The sequence below is a fragment of the Pyxicephalus adspersus genome, chromosome 3, assembly GCF_032062135.1.
Source record: "Pyxicephalus adspersus chromosome 3, UCB_Pads_2.0, whole genome shotgun sequence".
NCBI lineage: Eukaryota > Metazoa > Chordata > Amphibia > Anura > Pyxicephalidae > Pyxicephalus > Pyxicephalus adspersus.
In genome coordinates, this window is record NC_092860.1 from 21,773,558 (window position 1) to 21,793,977 (window position 20,420).

At 39.2% G+C, this 20,420-nt stretch overlaps 1 protein-coding gene across 4 annotated transcripts in view; it reads left to right on the forward strand.

Annotated features, from left to right (window-relative positions):
* The window catches only part of RNF157 (ring finger protein 157), a 54,757-nt gene extending 34,723 nt beyond the window's left edge, over positions 1-20,034 (forward strand). For 2 of the 4 annotated variants that reach the window (XM_072403839.1, XM_072403843.1), the window contains 8 exons: positions 297-529; positions 650-755; positions 1,286-1,397; positions 4,018-4,211; positions 4,288-4,341; positions 6,015-6,060; positions 6,914-7,009; positions 12,453-20,034. In XM_072403839.1, the coding sequence (XP_072259940.1) occupies positions 297-529; positions 650-755; positions 1,286-1,397; positions 4,018-4,211; positions 4,288-4,341; positions 6,015-6,060; positions 6,914-7,009; positions 12,453-12,574 (963 nt within the window). In that variant the 3' untranslated portion in view covers positions 12,575-20,034. Of the gene's footprint in view, positions 1-296; positions 530-649; positions 756-1,285; positions 1,398-4,017; positions 4,212-4,287; positions 4,342-6,014; positions 6,061-6,913; positions 7,010-11,555; positions 11,597-12,452 lie in introns of all 4 variants that reach the window. The other 2 variants (XM_072403841.1, XM_072403840.1) reach the window with 2 other exon arrangements.
* Positions 20,035-20,420: the final 386 nt, after the last annotated feature.

Here is a 20,420-nt window from a genome sequence, read left to right on the forward strand (position 1 = left end):
GAGCAGACCAATGCTTTCTTTCCACATTTCTGGTACAGAATGGTGGAAGTGCAAAGGAAACATGAGTATGTGTTGCTGGGAAATGGCGAATCAAAGCATGGGTTACCATTAAAATTTCTGAGGCATATTTATGAAAGATTTATATGCTCTTTTTTTTTTATTATTTATTACGGGAGATTTACCCTGACTGCATTTTTGTACTACATTTCTTGTGATTGTCATTATTCTATCACATCTTTCCTCTAACTCCTCATTACATAATCTTTTATCTCTCCTAAATTGCTTCCCCGTATCAGTCAGCTGAACATGTTCCTCCTGGGTATGAGGTAGTTTCTCTCTTGGAAGCTCTGAATGGACCCCTAACACCATCACCATCTGCCCCACCTTTGAGGGCTCTGGGGGATTCACGGCGACCTGGTGTGCTTCCATCATATGGCAGCGATATTCAACTCCCTCACCTACGAATGCACTCACCTCTGCAGCACCTATGTAGCAGCCAAGCTTTAAAGCTGAAAAAAAGTATTTCCAGGTAAAATAATTGCAGAAGGATCCTAATAAAATTGTTCAGGCTTGTTTTTTTTTTAAATGTCATGCTGTGTTTCAGATTTCACAGTCCGTTTGCAATTTAAGTATTGTCTTTCCTTTTCAGGTCACTTTCCCAGAACTCTTCTGTGTTACAAGAAGATGAAATGGAGAAATCATTTAGTGAAGCTGAGATTCGAAGTCCAAGGAAAAAGACGCCTCAACTAGCTGAGGTCAGTAAACAGTTTTCACAAACCTCATAAATATAGTTTATTCTTCCAGCCATATTGGCCTGAAACAGTATATAGGCAGTCACTCATGGAATAGTCTACAGTGATTGCTAATCATATATTTTTTAAAATGATCATCAGATGATCTATCTCAGATGTATAGGTGATCCATAATGGTTATTCCATGCCTCTGTTTGCATACTTGTCTGTTCTAAAGGTGCCAGGTTGGATGGTAAAGGTAGAGCCCAAGATAAGTCTAGTTAGAAAATAGATCCTGGCTGGCAAATTTCAGTGGCAGGAACAAGGTCATCCAGAAAAATCAGGCCCAATGGAGATCCAAATGTGCCAAGACTTATTTATTCACTTTTTAGGAAAGAATTATTGATAGATGTATTGTAGAATTAAGTTAAGATCTGTATTTTGCCTCCACTGACTTTTGAATGTAAAGAGATTGCTAAATGACTTCAAACCTGCTGGTGCTAAAAATATTAGAAAATAAAGTATTCACATTTTTTATTTGTGTTTTGCCCTAGGAGTGTGGAGCTACCCCAGAGAGTGAGAATCTAACTCTGTCATCCTCAGGAGCCATTGACCAGTCTTCCTGTACAGGAACACCTCTTTCTTCTACCATCACTTCTCCTGAAGGTTAGGGACTCTGTATTAATTGTTTAAATATGACAGTACAAAAGACTTCACATATTCATAGAAGCTAATGCTGTTACAGGCCTATAAAGCACATATGCCCCAATGGATATGGCCATGCTACCAAAGTTCCCTTTTGTTAAAATGCCCAATTTTTAGGTGTAAGTGTTAGGTTTACATATCGATCCCCCCAGTGGTAATTACCAACTGCCTTCAGAAATATCAGATGGCATTTTTTACATTTACTTAGTTATTTTTGGCAAGGAGCTGCACCTTTAATCTGCCCCTTTCTTGTCACCATGTGTAAAGTTTTGCACCACTGTGATGTTTATAGTTGGAAGTGTATAAAATGCAGCTTTTATCTACGGAACAAAAAGGACTTTTCATACATACCATCAGCTTTTATATTGTGCACACATCATCATGTGATCACTATCAGACAGCAATCAGTAGATGGAAATCCATGTGATCATGGCTGTCAGTAGTAGCCTGGGTACAGCAGATATACTTTGCACACATTATCATATATTTCCATGGCTATACACTTTTTTTGTAGATCCATGTGTACATTAAACCTTAAAAATCTAGCTCTACACCCTAAAACACATTTATATTTAGCACAAATATGCTACTTGACTATAAAATGTTTACATGGGAACATACAGGACTTTCAAAAGTTCTGATGTTGTCCAACAGGTGAAATGATTAGCAAAACACATGGACACTGCATTATGCAAACAATACTATTATATTTCATTGACAAATCTTTTTTTTCCCTGTGACTTTCTGAATGTCAGAGAGTTCCCCCTGTTGTCAGGATACGTCATTTAAAAGTAGTGAAATAAAGTACATCTCTGCTGTTTTAAAGCACATCTACATTATTATTATTATACAATATTTATATAGCACCAACATAATATGCAGGGCTGTACAAAGTCCATAGTCATGTCACTAGCTGTCCCTCAAAGGGGCTTATAATCTAATTTCCCTACCTCAGTCATTTGTCTTTAGTACAGTCTGAGGTCAATTTTGAGATGAAGCCAATGAACCTAACTGCATGTTTTGGGAATATGAAAGCTACCATTACTGAGTTTGTTCTGCCTGGATGTAAAGCCGATCTTTTGGTGTCAATATTGTCGCTCACACACATAACACAGACATGCAGATATCTTTGTGACAATTAGCTGAACAACTAAGCTACATACTCATTCTGGGTCAGTGATTCAGGAAATATTGAGAACAGAAGCACATAACACCAACTAGGGAAGCTGTATATTTTATAACCAGGGAAGAAATGGCAGCTCACATATTCTCTCTCAATGTAGATCCACTTTAATTGTTATTTCGGCAAGGAACTGATTAATTCAGCTTTTGGTTGGTGATAAACATATTTGATTTAGATGCACATTTTCCAGTGTTTTGTCCATTTAAAAGCCCTGCGAGTACAGAACAATACCAGTTAATTCTGATAGGAATACACTCCACTCCCAACCTTCTGTTATAGACAGTTGACACAGTGAGCAGGACTGGAACAATCCCTTGAGATTTCAGTGCAGAAGAAGCAGTTTCAGCTTTAAATCTCGACATTTCTTTGAATCAGCATCACTTATTATTTGATATAACAAAACACTTTCAATGGTAATTACCAACTGATCTCCATTTTTAAACAGCACTGGGGCAGAACATCTGTTTGTCTCAGCGCCATTTTATTATAGTATGCTGTTCTAAACTTTGTGACTCTGGTGGGTCCTTGGCACTGTAAGATCAAAAACATTGGAAGTGAACTGACACCACAAGTAATGTTTCTGCACTTCCTGTCAGTACAGGGCTAGACAGAGCTGCAAGAGTTTTCTAATTCAGCAGTAAATTACTCCTATGGTGATCTACTGCTAGCTGGTTGTAGCCTGAAATAGGTCACATTTCATTGTCATGCACAAATGTAAAGAAGGGGGCTGGATCAGGCTAAAATGACCCTAAACCCCCCCCCCCCCCCCATCAACAACCCAATCTAAACTTACCGTATGTTATGCTAATAATTTACATAAAACGAATATGGGGTTTCGTGAGTTCACAGTAAGTCCCTGGCAGATAACTAGGTTAAACGTTAGGAGAAGAAGCTTCTGAAGATGACTTCCATACAATTCACCAGCTAATTTGTAAATGCAGTTGTTTTTGGAAAACACCTAATGTGTGTTACACCTAATCCGCTCCTACTCTACAAGTTTGGACTTACTCCATTACGCATTACTGACAGATCAGATAAATTTTTGATTTTGATTGTTTTTGAGTGGGTTGTTAGAGCTCTCTGTGCGTTGTCTGTTGCTTTGACTGAAACATTTCTTACACCAGCTTTGAGAATTCTGTTGCTTGATGCTTCTGTAACCATTTAACTGTACTCCTCACCCGTCCCTTTTCTGCCCATCTTTCACCCCTGGCACCTACTGCTTTATTCCTCTTCCTCTGGTTATCACTCTTTGGTTTGTGTCTCGCACTTCTCTGTACCCTGTACTGTAATCCTCACTTCTCATCTTTTTCACCTGTTTATCTTGTTTTCCCCTTTTGTCTTATCATTTGTTATCACTACTTCCTTCATTGCTCCATTCCACCCTCATCTCTTGCGCAGACCCTTTGAGCAGTAGCCTGGCACAGTCCGTAATGTCCATGGCCTCGTCCCACAGCCAGCAGTCCCAGCTCAGCACAGACACAGTGTCCTCCATGTCTGGCTCCTACACAGCTGGCGTGATGGAGGAGGAGGAAGAGGGGATCACACCATCACCTCCAGTGGCACCCAGTGGGTCCCCATCAGAAGAGGGAGAGGTAAGTCATGCATTGTTTTCAGCACCATTCATTCATAGCCTAATAGATACTAACAATCTATATGGCTTTCTTACAGCTATCACCAGAGGGGCACTTTGTGACTGTGTCTGCAGATGAAATGGATGCAGAGGTATACCCCATTACTGCTTGGGTAGGAGAGGGGAGGGTATGGATACACGAGCCAGAATTCAACATTACAGAGTTCTGATTGAGTCCTTTCAGAACTTTGTGATAGAAAGTGTACCACCTCATATGTGGTGCAACCAAGATTATTTTGAAAAGCACCCCACCCCATATTGTACAGTAGCAGTTTGGGTATCAATGCACATGTTTTGTGTTATGGCTCGCTGTTTCAAAAAAATGGTCATGTGCATTTTTGGATTTGTTGTGGTGCATTGCCGGACAATTTAAAATAAATAGGCTATTTTATTGCAACACAAGTGCGGTAACACTTCTCTTTGTTTACAGTGTTCTCCCCAAAAATGTTTTGCTGCTGGATGTGAAGAGGCTGTAAGCAGGTTGACAACATGCCTACAGCCTCGCCCCACCGAGCTGCAAAACATTTCTGCGGACAACATGTGGGCACATTTAGTGTTCCTAGTTGTTTGTTCCATTGCTATCCAGTAGCCCCTAAAAAATACCCCCCTTCCCTATACTTTGTCTAACTTCCTAGTGCCCACCCCCTTAGTATATTCCATTTTCTATCATCTTTTTGTTATGCTCCAACTGTCCAGTGCCCCTGTATTGTTACCATACTTTTTAGTAATAGCCCAAAAACAGCCGGGTGGTTATCAAAAAGTGCCAGGTAATATAGGGGGCTGGGGAGAGAGAACACTAGGTAATAATATGTTGCAGGTTCGCTACATAACATTAAACACTTGCCAATACTCCCTACTGTATTTACTATGCAAAGCATACAGTAATTCTTGACACCAATCAGTGAGGCCAATTGATCCTAATTTGACATCTGCCTAAAATGTAGAACTGCCTAATGTGATATTCCTTTGCTAATGAAGTTATTTTTAAGTAACTCTTAAAGAGCTATAGTAGCAACTTTAGATTCTAATAAAGACACCAGTAAAGGTGGCATCTAAAAAATATAGTAGTATATCTAAATCCCAATTTATTCATTTTTTTATTACTGTGTATACAGCAGGTAATAAACTGTTGTCAGGTTGTTTTATTGTGTTCTCCTGGCAAGTTTCCCAGGAAGTCCTCAGAGATTGGCATCAAACTTTTTTGAGTCCTAATTGTTATGTTCACTCATGCCGAAAAAAGTATTAAAAGGTAGCCAACACAGTTTGGGGCTACCAACAACCCCCCTTAAGCAAAGCTTTCAGGGGAACAAGATATAACTATCATTAAATATGCATAATCAATCACAACATAACATAAATATAAGTAAAACAAAGATAATCACATATGAATTACAACAGGTTTTAACCTCATTTACTCTATACAAAACTAAAAGAAAAGACAACTTAGGCTGTCCATGATTCTCCACTGGTACTTTCATGGCTGTTTTCCACATACATGTATACTGGGCACAATTTGAAGGACATTTTTCCGCAATTATTTATTTTCTCAAGTCTGGGAGGTTTTAATGACTGAGCTGGACAGAACCAATATTGATTTTAAAAGATCAACCTCATTGTAACTATTAGATAACAGTAACAGTTAAATCCAGAAGATTAATATTTTAAAGAAGTGATATAGCAGCATTGAGACCAAAGCTTTGCTTTATACATGGGTCGCAAGATCATGGACTTACTGATGTCATGTCGCCTTTTTGTACTTTTTCAGGGAAATGTCACAGAAGAAGAATTTGCGTCTCCCGAAGAGGACGATGGTAACACTTTCAGTATTTACCCTGTTGAACATGTTCCATCTACTGCTTTAGTCTTTTCATGGTGCCACCATTTATGTGTGTTGTGTTTCACTAATCCTCTATGGGTCTAATATTATAATAATCTGAATGGGCATTTATGATAATCTGAATCTCTTATTTATTGTTACAGAAATACACACTTGCATCCCAGGGATTACTTTATACTGTTTGCTTGTAATCCTTCTTTTACTGCAAAAGTGTCAAATTATAAGGACCTAACCCAATGGGCTTTTATTTACATCAGACTGGTTTTGTATACAGAGTGTAGGGAAACATAAAATCTGTTTAAAACAGGTCAGCTGTAGGTCAAATGCTCCTATCATTGAAATCAGTGTGATCAGAAAAATCCTGTGCCATCAACACAAGACCAAAGCCACTGACACAGGTCCTAGAGTTGTCTTCTGTCTGCTAACAGTAGGTATATAAAACTATCATGTAACAAAAGTGCTGTCAGGATTGCCGAAATACAGAGGCTTTGCAATTGAATTTTAGTTCTTTTATTCTGGTCAGAGCGTTACTAACCAGTAATGCTTTGTAGGTCAATAGTTTGACATTTCTGCTCTGACCAGTAGAGAATACAAGTGAATAAAGATTCAGGCTCTTACAAATGCCCGCTACAGATCGGTACTCCACTTATATTCAGCTGGTGTTTCATAATCTGCATGTACAGACCATTCCTGCATGGCACCATTATTGCAGTTGACAACTCTCTTCCTCTTCTTACTGTGCACAAAAAAATTCCAGGTTAATATATGTTGGGCAGTCAATCTGTAAAAAATCGCGCCCATCTCTAACTTCCTTAACTTTGTTGCAGGACAGAGGACTGGCAGAGAGTGTGACAATAACAATGCAGCTCATGTCACACTGGACACTCTGGACAATGTGCGGGGCTCTGATGGCTGCCTGGCCGGTGAGTGGCTGCCTCCTGAACATGAACTCTACCTCTTCAACCCCAACCCTAATAATGGTATCTCACACCAAACAAACCCAAACAGTCTCCGATAGCAGTGAGTGGGGAGAGTGCCTGCTCATAATCCCTCTAATATCTGTAGTTGTATCACTCTGCCCTGTCTGTCCTCTTCTATTCTTATTCACATATATTCCTTTCACTCTGTCCGATGTCTTTTCTCTAGTTCCTACGAGAAATTTTGTTTTTCATTTCTCATTACTTTTTTTTTTTACCATTTCTTCATATATTTACTTTTTAAGTTGTCTGAGAGTTCATGGCAATGCTTCGTATCAAGCATTTTTGGTATAACCAAATTGTTCTAGACATTCGTTCTTTGTAAAGTGCTGACCAGGACAAGCATGCTGCAGTTAAAGTCATTGCTCTTAATCTGCAGAGATTTGGGATACAGACGGCAATAAATTCTGAAATAGTTGCACATCAGCTGTGTCATAACATGCACTTAAAGCTGAAGTAAACTCTAGAAATAAAACATGGCAACCAGGCAGGTTCTTTTTTTACAGAAGAGATAGTTGATGTTCCTTCTGCAATAAAATAGCTTTATCTGCTTGATCACCTGTCTCTGTTCAGTCACAGGCACCTCCATCTTCTTTCTTCTCCTTACCCTGGTGTTTGTTTTTAGCCATCTTGATTGGCTAGGCCAGGATGACGTAATTCCTATGCAGACACGTGAGAGTTCATTTAGTCCTGACAGCTGTAGAGGACGCCAGCATGCGGCATAACACTGAGCTGCGCATGCAACTGAGAAACTACATCTCCCGTGTCCATCCCAAGGCTATGTTTGAACTGTGACTTTAAAGTCAAAGAATGGGAATGACAGCCATGTTGCTCAGGAGAGGAGCAATGGCAGCCCCTGTATTTCTTTTTTTAACAATTCCCTCCTAAACAATAAAGAACTTGGCTCAGTTTAAGAACCTTGAAGTTCATTCAAGAGACTTTTGAGGCTCAAACTGAGCTGAGTGATCTGGTGCTTAAAGTGGAACTCAAATCCCACTTTACAAAATAAAGATTCAAGCAGCTGGTTATTACAGAAAGGCACCGGCGATATCTTTTCTGCAATAAAACGACTTACCTGCCTGATCTCGCCAGGAATATTTTAAAAAACTGAACTGCACATGTGCAGCATCAGCTTTGGTTGCTGGGCAAACTCTGCATACTGGCTTCCCTTGAATGTGCTGGGGGTGAATGGACTGTCCCTTCTTCAATAAGATGACATGAGTTACATCATCCTGGCACAGACAATTAAGATGGCCAAAGCTCGTCACTGGGCATTAGAAGGAAGGAAGATGGCGGTGCCCTACGAGGGAACACGGAAAGTTAAGTGCCACAGCTTTAGTTCCTCTTTAGGAAAGATTGTTGTGAAAATAAATATAGGGGCTGCCATTGGTATTTTACTTCTGCCTTGCTTGGTATTTACTTATCATAGGTCATATTCGGAGTGTACCTTCATCTACCCTGCCCTTTGCATTTGTTTCACCCTGCAGTCCTCAGTTGGACACACCTGTAGTTCTTTTCCCCAGCATTTACTCGTAAAGTCTTTTGAAAGAAAATCTTGACTCCTATTGTTAGTGCTTTTTCTTGCAGCGTAGATGGTTGATTATTGCACAAAATATTGATCAGTCAGGCTGGGCAAGAAATAACTGCTTTTTACTACTTTTTTTTAACTTTGTGCGTTTTTTTTTTTCGATCCCCAGCCAGATGCAGATTTTTATCATAGAACAAGGGAGAAACTTCTGTTCTAGCACCTAGGACATTTGATTTCTGCCTCAGGCAACAGTTGACTTCAGTAAATGCAAGGTGAATGGATTGTTCACCTTTCCTCAGAATGGTCCTGAATGAGTCATTCACATTCCCAGTGTGTTGAATAATTATTGTAAGTTCTGCAAGGGCTTTGGGTACATTTGCATGCTGGCTGTAACTTTGGTTTTAGGCCACTTACTGCACAGTTGCTTTTGGTACCCAAACACTGTATATAAGTCTGATATTGTGGAAGGATTCATTTTTGCAGAAAATTACTTCAATATCCAATCAACTAGTGTATGGGTAACTTAAAGGGAACCTGCCTAAAGCTAAATATGTTAGCAGCCATTGCTGACTTTTTTAGCAAGTTTATTCTTCAGGACCGTCATCCTGATCCTGTAATCCTTTAATACTCTTTTTTCTGGTCAATGACTCAATCATCAATGCAATCATTAAAGGAAATTGCAGCAGCCAAATGTACACGTTCAAGGTTATCAATGGCAGCTTCTATAGGCCTGTTTTAATAGGTTTTTTGTGTCTCCTAACCCATGGGCCCTGATGTATTAAAGCTCTCCAAGGCTGGAGAGAATACACTTCCATTATTGAAGCTGGGTGATGCAGCAAATCTGGAATGGATCTGGTCCAGGATTCAAAACATTTGCTAGCAAATAGCAAATGACTTTTAAGAAATCCACTCCAGGTTTGCTGGATTGTCCAGCTTCACTGATGAAAGTGTATCCTCTGCCCAATGTCTCAGGCTCCTTGTCAGCAAAAGCCTTTTAAAGGGTCGTCACTTCTTGGTGTTATTTCCAAACATTCTGAATTTTTCTTCCATGTTTCCATTGCCACATGGACGATATTGTTATTAGGGTAAAAAGAATGGTCCTTCAGACTCTAGTCCAAGTTTTTGTTTCCCTTTTTTTATCTTTCTTTGCATTTTAGGTTTCTTTTGTCATCTAGTCATTTTTATTTCTCTTTTTCCCAATTCATCGGTGTATTTTTATTCTATTTTTGCTTTTCCTGTCTCTGTTTCTCACTTATCACTTACCTGCTGTAAAAGTTCATGTTCACTATGTGTCAGCTGTGCTCACTGCTTCCTGCTCGGCCTGACCCTGCTACCTATCTGCCCCCATGGCAGCACACGTGTACCTTGGCATGTCCCTACAAAAAATCTGCAGCACCCTCCAGGCTTTCTGCGCTACTGGGGCTTTAAAGCAAAAGACCCCTTAAAAAAGCTTCTGCTGCATGAGACAAGACCTGGCGGGACAAGCTATTTAAGGCACTGTAAAATTAGTTGTCTGATTTGGCTAAGGTATAAAAATTATTGTTTGTCTTAACAGCTGCTGAAAACAAGAATCTTTAATGCTGAATAACCGTGTTATACCTTAGTAAACTGAGCCCAATATCAGATTCTGAACTGCCCTGGTGTATGCCAGTTGGCAGTTATAAGTACAATTTATAGGTTGCTATGGGCTTACAATGGAAGTTTCTGCTATACACTTTTATATACGAGTGCCTTTGAGATAAAGGGTTTTTAAAGCAACCCTGTATAGAGCAATGCACAGGTTTTCTTAAGTTTCCATTTTCCTCAGCAGCACAAACTCACTTTTCCCCTGCTCCCCAGACATTAAATTCATTCATTGGGAGCACAGAAAGTACTCAATACAGTAAAGCAAAAGCAAAGTCAAGCTAAAGGTCAAACTAATAAAACTGCAAGTAGATAAACATAAAAATGTGGTTGGATGTGAGGTCAGAACCTGATGAACATTTTAGCTAAAGTAAATCACAATAAAATTGCAGACGTCTATCTAGCAGAGAGTCATCTTTTCAGGAGGTTTTTTTTATCTCAGTGTGTGGCCTGGCACATTTATGATCTTAGCAAAAAAATATCTACTGCAAGTAGTTGCTGGATGGCTTTGCAGCTGACTATTTCTCTAAGATATTTATACCAGGCAGTAGTAATGTGGCTTTTGGACCTACATTATATCTAATAACAATTACCATTGTACTATCAATCTAGATTTCTGCTTTAACTACCTTATAATCCCTTCCCTGGATATAAAGCAGAATAAATACCTAAACTAATTAAAAAGAACAAAGCAGGAAATGAATACATTTTTAATGCTGACTAATCATGTAACACTCTGCAATCGCCCTTAGATTTATCTACAAATGTACATACCTACCTAATTGGGTTTTAGCTGGCATTTTTCTTTAGGATTGCCTTGTATAGTTGTTGGCATATCTAAAGGAGATTGTACAGTCCTGCTGGAACCAAGCTATGAACATTGAAGCATTTATATATTCTTCAATCACTGAATGGACTTTACAATCTTCACTAATATCTGTAGAGCTGTGGAGTGGTTCATTCTCAAAGTTCAGAAGCAGAGATTTTGTCCAAGGCTTTGTGTTAACATTAGAAATTAGACTGCTAAGAGGAGCTGAGCTTCGGAGAGATACTGAGAGATAAACAGACTTTAGTGCATCTGCTATGAGCTTTAAGGATACATTTCTCCACAGTTCCTGCAGCTTTAGTGGTAGTAAAGGGGTTCGTTGTGTATTTACTATATCCTAAATGCTTAAATGTCCATACCCTGGCTACAGGTTTACATTAGGTCTGCTGTCCCACTTGCCTGCTTGGATTTGTGCTTTCTTCACCTCTGTTGTCCATTCTGCTATCTGCTTACTTCTGCTTCAGTCTCTTCTCTACCACTGTCTTCTTGTTTCTTTCTCTTCCGCCCATCCGCAGTGGCTGTTCCGGATCCCCAGTCCATACCGATTGGAGATTAGGTAGGATATGGTTTGATGGTCTAAATAAGAGTTCACATTCTGCTCAGCACTAAGGAGTCTCTGAACTCTACACTTTTTCCATTGCTATAAACCATTATATTGTCAGTCTATGTATATGAGATATTTTTGTACATGGCTGGAGATTCAAGGGTCATTTTTTTTTTTTAAAAAGATTCAATGACAATTTTGTGATCTAGGCTTATGACTGATAGTTAAACATAATATTAATTTTCCAACTTTGGGTTGACATTCTCTTAAAATTTGTTATTTTAGTGTTCTGTTCAGTGGTGACAGCTGTATTTATATAATTACACAACCTGCATATGCATAAAATAGGCATCAAATGATTGCAAGATATAAATGGCGTACGATCAATCCAACATCAAATGTAATTGTCATTGAATCTTCTTAGAAATCTGCCTATATATGTCAGTCCTACAGTTTTAAAAGACACAGAAATGTTTTGTCTTTTTTTGCTTTTACCATTGTGGATTTGTAGGCTATATTCCTGTGTTAATTACGTTCCATTTTAGTGAATAGAATGAGCCTTATGAAAGATGGATCTTTTGTGATGTCTTCAGCAACTAAACCGATCCTTCCTTTCATGATTCTGACCTAGCTTAGAAAATGAAAGGGAGCTTCCTACTGACTGCTCTGGTTCTTCACCAACTTTCATACAGAAGGCTCAGTATTGTGTGTAAATTTTGCATCGTCCTATTTTATTGTTCAGTATCCCAGAGTATTTAATGCTGATTCTGGTATTCCCCATCATTCACATTCCAAACATTACACATCTATATCTCATGAATTTATTATTTATATGGATGATATAAATATCCCGTCTTTTTGTCCTTAGATGGCTGTTACCCAGATGTTCCTGCACAGAAGAGGAGGCATCCATACCATGTGTCGGACACTTGTATCTCTCTGCAGGAGTTGGGAGACAGACAAGGTCGGCTGGGTGCTCAAGATGTGTGATGACTCTTCTCTCCAATGCCTTGCTGCTTGCCCCATGGACACCTTTCCACCTCTCTCATTCAGAGAGGCTCCCTCACCCATTAAGTCGCTCAGGACTCACTACTGACTATATCCTGTGCCAGCTTTCATCTCCTACCTTGTTTCACGCTCCAGCTTTAAGCAGGTCAACATTTTCACTCACTGCCTTTGCAGGAAGGTGGTTCCTGCCCACTTTATGCGTGAATCCTGGACTAGAGGAGCCTGGCACTGGCAATGCTGAAACATGCACTACATTATGTAAGCTAGAACTTTGGTAAATCGGTTCCAGCAAAAACTGCTGGCAATTGTTTGTTATAGAAGTGTATGGTGCAAAGCCACACGCTATGATAACTGTGGGACCTGCTGTACCTTCCAGTAAGTAGCAGTGCCTATTATGGTTTATTGCTGTAAGAAGAGGTGCCGGGGTTATCGACTGCTGTGCTTATTAATGCATCAACTATCTATTGAGGTCACCTAGTCTGTTTGTACCCTCTGGGCAAAAAAAGAATTAACAGAGAAGAATGATCGTATCTGAAGTGAAACTCCAGTTTTTGTGGAAAACGCCTTTAGGTCTGCTATAAAGATTGCAATAATTTTTTAGCAAACTTTATTTCACATCCTTACCTGCTTTTGTTCTATAGCATAAGATATGTTATGCCAGTGCACTTGATTACACCTTTCTAAATCGGCGCTATGCCAGAAGTTTTGCCTTTGCTTTATTCGTGTGATTATGCTCAGTTTTGTAATAAGGGGCATTGCATCCCAGAGTCCCTGTAGGTGTACAGCACCATGTACATGTATCTCACCAAAGATGACATTCCCATTGCGATCAATGTTAGGAGGTGACAAGTGGTACTTGATTTCCGGTTCTATGCAGCCTTCTAGAACCATTTACAGAAGGATGAGTATAATGGGATATCCTGTCTAATATGAGAAGATAGTTTGTATTGTAGTTATACATTTTTTCTGAACTGGAGTTTCCTTTCATAATTGGACCTGAGTGTAGATATCCAGATCCAGTATTGTTGGTATGATTGAGAATTGAGTGATTTATCGATGACTGTAATATAAGGCCAGTTGTGTCAGCTATATGATCGGGAGCTGAGCCATGTATAATGGGAACATGTAATACTTCTACATGCTAGGGTCTAGGAGTACCAATACTCTATTTCTTTCATGTTAAGAGCATAGCACTGCCAGTGCATGTGAATATATCTTTGTTTTCTTCTATGATCTGAGCCTTTTCTGCATCACATCTTAAGTCAACAAGAATTGGAGCCAGGGAACAATGTTTTTACCAGTGGCAAGGAACTACCTGCTGGATTTTATTTTCTGATCTGTGTTGATAAAGGTCCTGATTACCTTTTGCAGTATTTATGCAGTTAGCCATCATTGGTGTTTTGTGTTATTTCTGGCTGTCCATTAAAACGTTCCTGCTGGTTTACAAACATGTGCCTACTCAGATGCTCAACATTCTCCATTTATGTTTGTCACTTGGGTGGTTCTAGTTACAAAATGTGTTCCTAGTTCTGCCTCTAAAGGGAACCAGTCACAAAAGGATATGTGAATATTTTTTGTTGGATAATTTCACTTTTGTGAAGTTGCCATTTACAGATCCTCCCTTTTTCTTTCTCCCTACTGGAATTTCAACAGAGCAAATATTTACCTGCAGCTTCACTAATGGGATTGTCACGGCTCCAGCCTGTCATGTGGGTGTTTGGTGATCCCTGTTCAGTCCTATGAATAGATCCATGTTTGTATTACAAATAGAAAGCCATCCACAAAGTATAGTACAACTTCTCCAAAAGTGCATCTGTTCTTTAAAGTCCAATTAAAACTTTTATACAAAGTAGAACAATACTGTGTTCACAAAAATTCAAACTGAAAGGTATTATAAAAAAAACCCCAGTACCCGACCAAACTTCATCACTGGCACATATCGTATACCAGTTCTGTGGTGATTGGCAGGGAAAGGAAGGGTTATTACAAGTGAAGCACTGATTACCCCACTTATCATTATATGTGGTCATACAAAGCAGGGTGACAATTTTAATTGCAAGCCATTCAGTCCTGTCACCCTGCCGGACTAAGGGGGAGTAATTGGCAGGTTCCCAAGGTATTCATATGTGGTATTCTGAATAAAATGTAAATTTGTATAATGCAGAATATGTTTTGCACAGTATTATTTTGGAATGAGAGTATAGTTGTACTTTAAAGTGTATATAATCCCAATCACTAAACTCCCATATAAGTTTATTGTTAATGTCTTGTTAAATATACAATATTTATCTAAAACCCCAGTGATCCTGCCATTAAGATCACTTTCTTGTTATAAGGCAATCACTGTTTTCCAGCTGTCTTTGCACATTGCACAGGCATGGCCCAACATTATCATTATAAAAAAAAACATATGCAAAGGGTAATATTTTATGGAAAAAAAACATGGCGGGTAATACAGCAGTTCATAGTTATTTAACAAACAATATAATTCAGTTACAGTTTGTATACCCTTTGTTATTGGTATTTATTGGAATGCTTTTTTTATCCTTAAAAAATGTCACTTGCTTAACTCCTTCAGGCCTTAATATCTCTGGATTTCAATCTTTCCGTCAGTAACTGTATTCTAGGCATCATATGGGCAATTGATATTGCTTGCAGTATACAGCACATATACAAAACCTACATAAAGCAGCTCTACTAAAATATCTTTCCACCAGGAACAGAGATAGTGCTTCTGTGGACTGGTAAAATCACATATCAAACGTTTCAATAGAATAATGCAGGTGACAGTTGTGTTTACCCTGCCATGCTTTGTGTTTCTTCAGGCACAACATGTCCTATTGAGGTGTATTTGAAATGCATGCAGAGCAGGCCAAACACCACCTTTTCTTACAAACTCTGCATTTTGCATTTGAATGCCTGCGTTTGATCAGCTCTGTGTTTGACTGCAAAAGGCTGCCTTTGACAAGAACACTCATCTAAATAAACTTTTATACACACAGAGCCAATCACCAACTTCACTGTGTTGTGCTACAGAGGAATTTCATAACGACTGCTATGGGCATTTTAAAGGAGGCAGTGACTATTTGTAACTGTACTTCAGTATTTTGGGTGGGATAAGGAAGTTAGGGGAACTGGAAGGACATTTATCCACAAGCATATGGCCACAGTTTGACCTGGCCAAGCTGTTAGACAAGGCGAATTTCCAAATATTCCTATAGGACAGGCATGTCCAAAGTCCCGCCCGGGGGCCAATTGCGGCCTGTGTTCAGATTTCCACCGGCCCGCAGCCTCTGTCATAAAAAATCAATAATATGCACCAATGTTGACCAAAGTATAAAATACATGCGTACAAAAAAAGCTTTTTTTTATTTAGAGTTGATCAACCGCCTTGCAATTATCGCCCGCTACTCCGCGGGCATAATCGGCAGAACAGGAGTCCCCATGTGTGCCCAGGGAATCCCCTATGTCATTATAGTTGGTCTGTGCTGTGCGGGACCCACATGGACCACGCCCACTCTGATTCCAAGAACATGTTCTGCACGGAGCTCGCACTGGACTCTGTGCACAGGGAATCCTTCACGTCACCCTGGTGGGCATGTGCTGTGCAGGACCCGCGCAGACCATGCCCACACTAACCCATTTTCTCCTCACCAAATCTGGCTCTCTTTGCAAAAAGTTTGAACACCCCTGCTATAGGAAGTCAGCTATAGGGCACTGTATATATTTTCTATCCTGTTGATGTTACATAGAGGTGTATGGAGGACATATAGATAATGGTAAGTGGGTAAAAACAGTGCTTAAAATACTTTACATTGCCAAAATTAAGTGTAGATCTCAGAGCCAGAGAGAGTCACTGAATTTTACTTTTTTGTTTTTATTAATTAGTTGCCTTCATCTTTTACGATTGCTGCCCACCTGGTCATCTAGTTAATTTCAGCCCTGATCCAGGAATCCTTACTGTACACCTCGCTCCAAATTTCTCCAAAAGTGTCCTCTTTACACGGGACATGCACACCTCAGCATCATTTATGCCTATAGGAAAGCTGTACTCCAAGCAACTGCTTGAGGCCACCATAGGTATTGAGTTGGATTGGAAATCAATAGGACTGTGGTAGGCATTTATAATACAACTTTTTAAGTAAAAAGTAAGCAGCTTAGATAAGGACTGAAGGTAAATATGAGACCAGGAGGGCCAAAAGACTAATGAAATCCTTTTTTGTGAACCAATTCCATTTCAAGAAATCACAATGGTTTTGGTTCAGACTTCTCATATAATTTTGTGTTGATAAACAGCAGAATTCAAACTAAAAGGTCATGTCCAAAAGCAAATGTCCTAAAATAATCTTTATTCTGGCACCCTAGATAAAAATAGTTCATATTGCATAGAAACCTTCAGCTTTGTGGACACAAAGCAGCTAATTTATTTTCAAATGAATACACTACCTACCTAAAACAAACGGGCTGCCAACACTTTGTACAGTACAATGCAACACAGATGGTTCACACATAGGTGCACTGTGCCATTCAGATGAGATGTTAGACCCAGCTTGGAGCATTACAGTAAAGAATGGTTTATTGCAACGCAGTAGTCTGAGCCAATTCAATGCAACGTTTAATTGAGCAGAATGGAATTAGAAAGTTTTATGTTTCCATTACTAATTTATATTTACTGATAGCTCTGTATCCATATTATTACATATCTGTGTAAATCTAACATTAGTATGGAAGCAAATAAAAGCTCCTCTGGATCAACCCTCAATAATAACCATGCTTCTCATGTCTAAAATACAAAAAGGAAATAGCCCATAGGAGTATTTAAATAGGTAAAGTAAATATGACCGACATCTGGATAATTCAGATCTATGACCCAAGTCTCCTCGTTATGAAGTTCCTCTGCCAGTGGTCACACTTCATCTCATTCCTTTCTGTTTTCTGATTCTATTTCCCATTGAGTACAATGCAGCCAAAATATAACAGTGACGGGAACAGCGGCAAAAGCAGGAGATTGAGCGTGTAAACCTTGGATGGCAGATCTTCATAAAAGAATAGATCATCAGCTGTTTCTGGGCTTCCTGTATAGGCCGGGGTTGTAAATGGAAAATGTCATTTGTTTTCAGAATATAAAAATATGCAACATTTACATGCTTGATATGTAGATACTGCAAACATTTGTGTATATATTTTTTTTTAAATAATTGTTCTATTTATTTAAGAGCAGTGAGTTGTTATAATCTTGGTTGTGTGTTCTTTTTCATTTGGTAGTTGTCTGTTGCTTGCTTTGCTCTGATATTTTGTTGTTCCAGTTATTATTAATTGTTTATTAAAGGATCAGTCCACAAAGTGTAAGTCAAGCTCAAACTTTGTTTTTGGATAGATTGCAGAAGACTTGGAGCCTCTTTAATATTTATACATCAACCTAGGGCTTTGATTTGGAGTTTTACCTCATTTCCTGCACCAAATTTACTAAATGGGAAGTTAGGGGAAAACTTCACCAATGGTAAAAGTATTGTCACTGGGATAGGTAGTGAGGGTGAATTATAATTGAGCCCTTGAAAATCATCTGAAATCCAATGCATAAAGAGGCTAAACCAAGAAAAGGCTGGGGAGGAAAGGGTTAGATCAGGGGTGTAAAACTCTGGCCCCGGGGGCCAAATCTGGCCAAACCCCCCAAAGGCTCCTTTTTTTGACCCCTAAATATGAATTGCAGCTGGCTTGCCGCTGCATTGAAATAGCGCCGCTACTACAATTCATCAGTCGCGTCCATAGACCAGCGGGCTCTTTGCCTATGAGTGGCCCTGCATTGGACTGTTTTATAGGAATTGTAGTAGCGGTGCTATTTATCTAAAATAGGCTTGTTCCAGACTGAGTGTTAAGCAAAACCTCTTTGTTTCCATATGAAAAAGTTTTATATCTAATGAGAAGGAAAAACTTCCTCAATTTTTGTTAATAAACTTCAAGGTTGGCCCGCAACTTTGTCTAAGTTTTTATTTTGGCCCTCTGTGTATTTGAGTTTGACACCCCTGGGTTAGATGATCCAGGATGCCTTCCAAGCAGGAAACTAGGCAGGGTCTGAGTTGCTGCAGTTTCTGATGCACACTATGAGAAACACTTATCTCTTTTTGTGAATTAGTGATCTGCAGAAGGAACCACAGCATGGAGCATTGGACCAGGTAGTCAATATAGCTTAGTAGTGATGTATACAAGCAGCAAATGGAGAACTACAACCCAGAGAAGTTAAAAAATATGAGCCATCAGAAGGTATACTATTCATCTTCCTATATACAGGCCAACTCAACTTTGAAAACATCTTATAACAGGGCCAATGTCTTATATATTTTACATGTAAAGCTCAGTACAGATGCTAAATTGCCAGCGCTGAGATGGTCATTTGGATGACAGTCAGTACAGGTGTCCATGATTAGCAATAAGTCGCTCCAGATCACTAAAGGCTGCTAAGGAGGTCTTTAAAGTCACCACATTGGGGAAACCCCTGCATAGCAAAACTGCATGCTTGTACAGCCAACTTATTCCTGAAAGTAACTGAGCACCTGTAAAGATCTGTGAAGGTTGGTGGGATAAAACAACCAGACATTTCTTTTTGATCTATGACCCTTCTGCAGGACCTCCATTGCAGCTCTTCGTAGTCACCAGTAAGATTTTGATCAGCTTTAGGCATTTGAAATATTCATTGTTTGCCTTTGTGGTTTTGCCTGAAGCTAAACAAGATAATAATGGTGACTGTAGGGAGTGGAGACAGTTCTTGCTGCTAAATTCTAGAGGAGCGTTGGTGAAGTGCTTTACGTTCCCGTGGCCTATTACTAAAATGAAAGTTTTTGGGTAATCTTGGAATAAAAAGAATAGGGTGTGAGCAATGGCAGCTATTGGGCCTATAGCTGTGAAAATTAGTGAACAAGAATACATAATTATCTTCACGTTCACTGTTTTGAACTGAAAGCTGCAATGGAAAACACATAAGCCATATACCCCTATACATCCCTATATTCATGAACTACATCCTGCTCCTACAACGCACACGGCTCTTCACATCCAGTGCCAGATTTATCCGCCAATAATGTCACTGTGTATACCAAATTCTGTATAACACGTTCAGTTGTCAGTTGTACATTTGTACTCATGTATGTGAACAAGAGCAATATGTAATAATACATGTATGTAACTGCAGGGCATTGCACATCCATGTACTATAGAGAACAGGTTGCGTGTTCTGCCTTTCTATGCATATGTGAAATCACTATCAGCTCCCTATGGAGAACGCCCTGCTAGTCTTACCTTTGCTGCAATCTCTGACTATGAGAAGAACCATTTCCAGATGGGATAATACTCGCCCTTCTCTCAAATTTGTATCAATGCAATATGTATATGTGTATTTAGATCCCTGCATGAGCACACATGAATAAATCTTTAACTTCCTTCTGTTCTATTCAGCCTGGTTTCTTGAAGTTGTGTTGTAAGAACAGCAGGGAGCAGCCTAATACAAAGGTTCCCCAGTGGGTTCCAATGTTCTTATGAATGTTCCTGACAGGTCAAAATAAATAGAAACCATATGGTATTTTTTTTTATAAAAGTTGTAAATTGTATTGTTATATACCAGCCCTAAATTTATTTCAGTTTTTTTGGTCAAACTAAAGCCATCAGGGGCGAGATAACCCTATACTGATACCCGTGGTTTTGGAATGGATGTCCAACTACCTCATATAGGTGTGAAGGTCAGGTTGAACTTTTGAAAATATAGGGGCTGATTCATACAAAAAACAAATTCTCCTTGCCTTTATCATGGCTTTTACAAAACCTTGAAAAACTTTTA